At 52.5% G+C, this 6,114-nt stretch overlaps 1 protein-coding gene across 3 annotated transcripts in view; it reads left to right on the forward strand.

Annotated features, from left to right (window-relative positions):
• Positions 1 to 239: 239 nt before the first annotated feature.
• Fuk (fucokinase) overlaps positions 240 to 6,114 on the forward strand; it is a 19,457-nt gene continuing 13,582 nt past the window's right edge. The window contains exons 1-3 of one of the 3 annotated variants that reach the window (XM_005403481.2): positions 240 to 416; positions 4,847 to 4,951; positions 5,473 to 5,624. In XM_005403481.2, the coding sequence (XP_005403538.1) occupies positions 4,870 to 4,951; positions 5,473 to 5,624 (234 nt within the window). In that variant the 5' untranslated portion in view covers positions 240 to 416; positions 4,847 to 4,869. The other 2 variants (XM_005403482.1, XM_005403483.2) reach the window with 2 other exon arrangements.

Here is a 6,114-nt window from a genome sequence, read left to right on the forward strand (position 1 = left end):
CTTCTACTTCAAACCTCTCTGAATGCTGGGATTCCAGGTGTGCACCACTACCCTTGGCTCAGGAGAGGTGAAACAAAAGACCAAAGCGAAACCCAACACACCCAAACCTGGACCTTCGAGTTCCGGCAAAACGGGCCTGTGTCTTTAAGACGCCCTCGTGCCGCTGGGAGTTGTAGTTCGGGGTAGCCCTCCGGCCTCCGCTCCTTCTGAATGTGGAGACTTCTACCTTCAGCACAGCGCGGCACTGAGCGCCTGCTTACCCTTGTCGTGTTTCGGCCCCGACATGGGGCCCCGAAGGGCCCCGGGAGATGGGAACCGGGCCTGCCGAGAGCGGGCGGACTCCATTTCCCAGGGTGCACCGCGCGGCGACGCGTGGCCGCGTTAAAGAGCCCGCTCCGCCCGCGCCCCGGCCTCAGGTACGTGGGTCTGCGTCGGCGCGGGTCCTCCAGTTCCCCATTCCCCAAGGCGGTTACAGGTGACTCCCGCGTGTCTTGTAGGTCTGCGTTCCCGCAGGGAACAGTCTCTGAGAACTCTGCCCTGGCTCACCTGCCGCCGGGGACTTCTGCCTTCCCATCTCCTCTTGGACCTGGTCTTTCTCGGGACCTTTCTGGTGCTGTGTCCTTGGGGACACCTGGGGCGCCGGGGCACCTGCCCCGACCCTTGAGACAGGTGGGGTGCTGGGTGGCGTTGCTACTCTGGTATTGCCATGAAGTCACCTGCCTCAGTTTACCCCAATCAGGGCTCATCATTACGCACGAATCTCAGGGGTATGCTGTGTAATTTCCAACATGATTTTACTCTTGATCTTTCTGTCTTCAAGAAATCAAATTAGAGTCGCCCTTGAACCCGCTCCCGCTCTCCCCCGAAGTGCTAAAATGTGCAAAATCCCTGCCTGGGCCACCTCATCAAAAATGGAGGGCTGCAGGGTGTGGTGGCTCATACCTGTTAATCCTAGTAACTCTGGAGGCTGAGGCAGGATTGCTGCAAATTCCAGGCCATAGACTACCCAGTGAGACCCTCTTGCAATCCCCGCCCCGCAAAAAACCCTAAAACAAAACAAAACAAAACATATATGAGGCTTTATTATTTTATTCTGTTCCTGGCTTGCTCACCAGATCCTCAACTTGTTGAAGACATTAAAAATTACTTCAACTAGCCAGGCGTGGTGGCACATGCCTATAATCCCAGCACTAGGGAGGCTGAGGCAGGAGGATACTGGCGAGTTCAAGGCCAGCCTGAACTGCATAGCGAGATCCTGTCTAAAAACAAAAAAGAATAAAGAATAAAAATGTTGTGGGGTGTGGTGGCACGTGCCTGTAATCCCAGCATTTGCAAGGCTGAGGCAGGAGGATCGCTGTGAGTTCGAGGCCAGCCGGGGCTACAAAGTGAGCTCAAGGCCAGCTTGAACTGCATAGCAAGACCCTGTCTTAAAAAGACAAAAATAAATAAATAAATAAATGTTAAATTATGTTTCCATATTTTTCTTTCTTTTTTTTTCTTTTTTTGTACTGGTGATTGAACCAAGGACCTTACACATGCTAAGCATGCAGTCTACCACTAAGCTACACTCCTAGCCACAAGTGAGAGATTTTTTTTTTTTGTTTTTTTGAGATGGTCTCACCATGCAGTTCACGCTGGCCTTGAACTCACTATATAGTCCAGGCTGGCCTCAAACTTGGGGTGATTCTCCTGCCTCAACTTTTTGAGTGCTTGGGTTACAAGTGTGTACCACCATGTCTGGCCCAAGTGAGAGATTCTTACTATGATTTTTCCTTGGTTGCTGCAAGGGGGCTGGCATTATGCTCCCCTTTTTAGTTTGGGTCCTGGAGAAGCAGACACCAGCATGGGGGTAAGGTATACAAGAGTTTATGAGGGCAGAAGAGCTGCCAGTGGGATCCCGGTCTGACCTGTGGGAGGAGGCTGCAGGGCTAATGTCTCAGACTGTAGTTTGGTCTGGGCCAGGAGCCCTGGAGCTTGCGCTGTGGTCAGAGGAGCCCAAGCCTTGCCAGAAGCCAGAAGGTGGTAGAAGTCATTGCTGGGAGCAGAAGGCAGGAAGCAGAGGCTCCCTGGAAACAAGTGGTGATTCAGACACACAGTGGAGGCTCCCTGCCTGGGCTACCTCATCAAAGTGTGACTCTATCAGTCACACTCCCTGCCACGGGGCGGAGGGGGGGGCTCGGGGTGTCACCCTGAAGTCCCTTGGCGCCCCCTTTCCAGGGAGGGCCAGGTGGACATGCTGGGAAAGCCTTCACCCTCCAGGGCCTGGCCAGGTTCTGTAGATGTGATTTCCCCTCTGGATCACTCTTCTGGGCTGAGCAGGGAACAGACAATTTCTCTGTCTCTCACTCTCCTCCTCATCCTTTCTTTCTCCTTCTCCTCCTCCAAGGCACTAGGGATTGCTTTCACATTGAGCTGCATCCCCCACCCATTTTTATTTTTTTATTTTTTGGTCTTTTTGAGACAGGGTTTCGCTATGCAGTTCAGGCTGGCCTTGAGCTTACTTTGTAGCCTAGGCTGGTCTTGAACTTGCAGTGAGCCTCCTGCCTCAGCCTCCCAAGTGCTGAGATTACAGGCGTGTGCCACCATGCCTGATGCCCCCTCCCACTGTCTTTTATTTCTTATTTTGAACCTAGAGTCTTCACACTGAGCTAAAGTTCTAACTACCATACCCTCCCTTTTTTGGAGATAGAGTCTCACTAAGTCTCCCAGACTGAGCTCAAACTTTCAATCCTCCTGCCGCAGCCTCCCATAGTGCTAGGATTACAGGCGTGCACCACAACGCCTGGCTGAACAGAGCGGTGTCTGTTACTGCGGAAGGCTTCCTGGGAAAGCTCGGAGGAGTGTGGGCGTTGCTAAGTGCCAGGCTCCTGTCAGCAGTCACCATAGGTTCGGTGGACGCTGAGTCTGGCGTTAGAAGAGGCTGTCTGTGGGGTTCAGGCATTCTGTTGCCCTTTAGGCAGGCCCAGGCTGACCACCAGATGGACACTCGGAGCACATCTTGGATGAGACAGACACGTGGCATGTGGCTTGCTTTGTCACCTCCACACTGAGCTTGGAGGCGGGAGGGATGAGGGGTGTGGTGGGCTGCTCCGAGGGACAGTGCAGGGGACAGTGCAGCCCTGCCAGACACCCGTGCTCCTGTGGGCTCGTCCCAGAGTGGCCTCAGAGAGGGCTCTGGTGTCAGCTTGTTTTCCCATCTGGTGGGGCCATGGGCGGGGCCTCTCTCCTCACTGTCCCCATGCTGGACAATAATACCCTGGAAGAAGAGGGCTGTCTGGGAGGAGAGGTCCCTGATTGTCCCCACGCCCTGATCAAGCTCCCCATAGTTGCCACCTGCTCCAGGGAATCAGCCTCAGCCTGAGGAGCGCAAGAGCTCAGACTCTTGTCCCACCCGCTGGCTCATAGCCAATGACTGAGGACGCAGGGCTGCTAGTGCAGAAGGTGCAGTTCCTTGCTAAACTGGGATCCACACCTAACCCTGCTCTGCAGGCTTCACTTCTCTCTCCTGAGCGTGTGCTCCCCCAGGAAATCGCATGAACCCACCTATTAGAAAGTGCAAAAACTGGGTCTGGTGGCACTCGCCTATAATCCCAGCACTTGAGGCTGAGGCAGGAGGATTGCAGTGAATTCAAGGGGCGCCTGTGCTATACAGTGAATTCAAGGCCTGCCGATAGCCCTCTCAAAAATACAAAACAAAAGCTGGGTGTGATGGCACATGCCTATGACCCCAGCACTTAAGAGGCTCAGGCAGGAGGATCACTGTGAACTCCAGGCCAGCCTGAACCACATAGCGAGACCCTGTCTCAAAAAAGAAAACATATTCACCAAGTGGCCCAGCAGTACTTACTCCCTGTGTCCACCTAGAGACATGAAATCTTGTGTTCACACACACCTGTACCTGAATGTACTCATGATGACCCAATCTGGAGATGGCCCAGGCATCCTTCAGGGGGTGAACAGAGAAACAGACCGTGGCAACCCCCTGCCAGAGAATGCTCAGCAGAAAAAACACTGGGCTGTTACTGATATGTGCAAGACTTTGGATGCATCTCAGAGGTGTTATGTTGGAAGAAGAAAGATGCTAATTTCAAAAGTTTTGAGAGCCAGGCGTGGTGGTGCACGCCTGTAATCCCAGCGCTTGGGAGCCTGAGGCAGGAGAATCATTGTGAGTTCTTTTTTGTTTTTTGGTACCGGGAATCGAACTCAGGACCTTGCGCTTGCCAGGCAGGTGCTTATGCCAGTGAGCTCTATCCCTGGCCCCGTTTGTGAGTTCAAAGCCAGCCTGGGCTACAAAGTGAATTCAAGACCACCCTGAACTGCATAGTGAGATCCTGCCTCAAAAAGAGCCACCAAAAAAATCAAAACAAAAACACAAGTCTATAATCTGTTTATCTGACAGTTTTGAAAAGACAAGCCTAGCTGTGGAGAGCAGATCAGTGGTTGCTGAGTTAGGGGTGGAGGAGGGTAGGACTAAAAAGTGACATGAAGGAGTTTTAAAATTTCTATCTATCTTTCTATCTGTATTGCAGTACTGGAATTGAACCCCGGGCCTTTGCACTGAACTACATCCCTACCCCTTTGTTTATTTTGAGACAGCATCTCAATAAGTCAGTATATTGCCCAGGTTGTGCTCAAGCTTGTGATCTCCCTGCCTCAGTCTCCCAGAGTGCTGGGATTATAGGTGTGAGACACCACACCTGGCTGGGAGGGAGTTTTTTGGGTGAAGGTGGTGACAGCTGTAGGAATCTATATTTATATTAGAATTTATGAAGCTGTACATCAGCTATGTATCAGAAATATGATAATTTAAAAAATGTTCACATACATCCATATATTGCTTCCTCAGGAAGCCCCACCCTTCGGGGCAGAATGGGGCCGCCGGAGGGGGTCGATTGGACAGTCATCATCCTGACTTGCCAGTACAAAGACAGCGTCCAGGTCTTTCAGAGAGGTGGGTTGCTGTCCTTTCCCACTTTGCCCTTAACCTAGAACTTCCCAACCTGATCTGCTTCCGAGCGCTATAGCCCTAGGAGCCTGGCACACCTGAAACCCAGACTCCACCTCTTCCTCACGCCGGGAACTCATACATGCCATGTTACCTCGTTAGGCTGTAGTTTTCTCATTCGTAAGATGGGAGTAATAGTACTTAGCTCACATAATGGAGTAAAGAGCTCCTAAGATGCTTTGTGGTATGCTACTGAATCAAAGAAACCAAATAATGACCCGGGTGTGGTAGCACACACCTTTGATTCCAGCACTGGGGAGGCTGAGGCAGGAGGATTGTCATGAATTCAAAGCCATCCAGGCTTACACAGTGGATACAAGCCCAGCCTGAACTGTGTAGTGAGGCCTCGTCTCAAACAAGCAAACAAAGCAAAGGAAACCAAATAATGAGTGTTCCCTACTGGCCCAGGTGCCGTGGAGCAGGGGAGGGAGGCCGGGTGTGAGTCCCAGGGCACGTTCTGTCCACAGAGCTCGAGGTGCGGCAGAAGAGGGAGCAGATCCCCGCTGGGACACTCTTACTAGCTGTGGAAGACCCCGAGGTGCGCGTGGGCAGCGGAGGAGCCACCCTCAATGCGCTGCTGGTGGCTGCTGAACACTTGAGTGCCCGTGCAGGCTTCACTGTGAGTGTCCCGGGTACTGCTCTTTGGGACCTGTCCTTGTTAGAACCACATCTGTAGTTCCCAAGATCCCCAGCTCTTCTGGCTCCAGTGCCTGGGTCAGTTCAGCACTTGGCTTGTGTTTCTGGATCTGTGAGTTAGGGCATGGTGGCTCGTGCCTGTGAGTTAGGGGTACTCATGGCCGCCGTGCCATCCAGATGAGGGCAGGAGACAGGGCCAATACACAGAATCTGTAGTCCCAGCACTCAGAAGGCTGAGGCAAGAGGATCGCTGCAAGGCCAGTGAGAACTGCATAGTGAGACCCTGTCTCAACAAAAAGGAAGATGACAAGAAAATAGAAGGGCCAGGCATGGTGGTGCATGCCTCTAATCCCAGCCCTCAGAAGGCTGAGGCAGGAGGATCATTGCAAGTTTGAGAGCAGCTTAGGCTACAAAGTGAGCTCAAGGCCAGCTTGAACTGCATAGCAAAACCCTGTCTCAAAAAGACAAAAAAA

This window comes from Chinchilla lanigera, unplaced genomic scaffold (assembly GCF_000276665.1).
Source record: "Chinchilla lanigera isolate Chin_1 unplaced genomic scaffold, ChiLan1.0 scaffold00083, whole genome shotgun sequence".
In the NCBI taxonomy this organism is placed as follows: domain Eukaryota; kingdom Metazoa; phylum Chordata; class Mammalia; order Rodentia; family Chinchillidae; genus Chinchilla; species Chinchilla lanigera.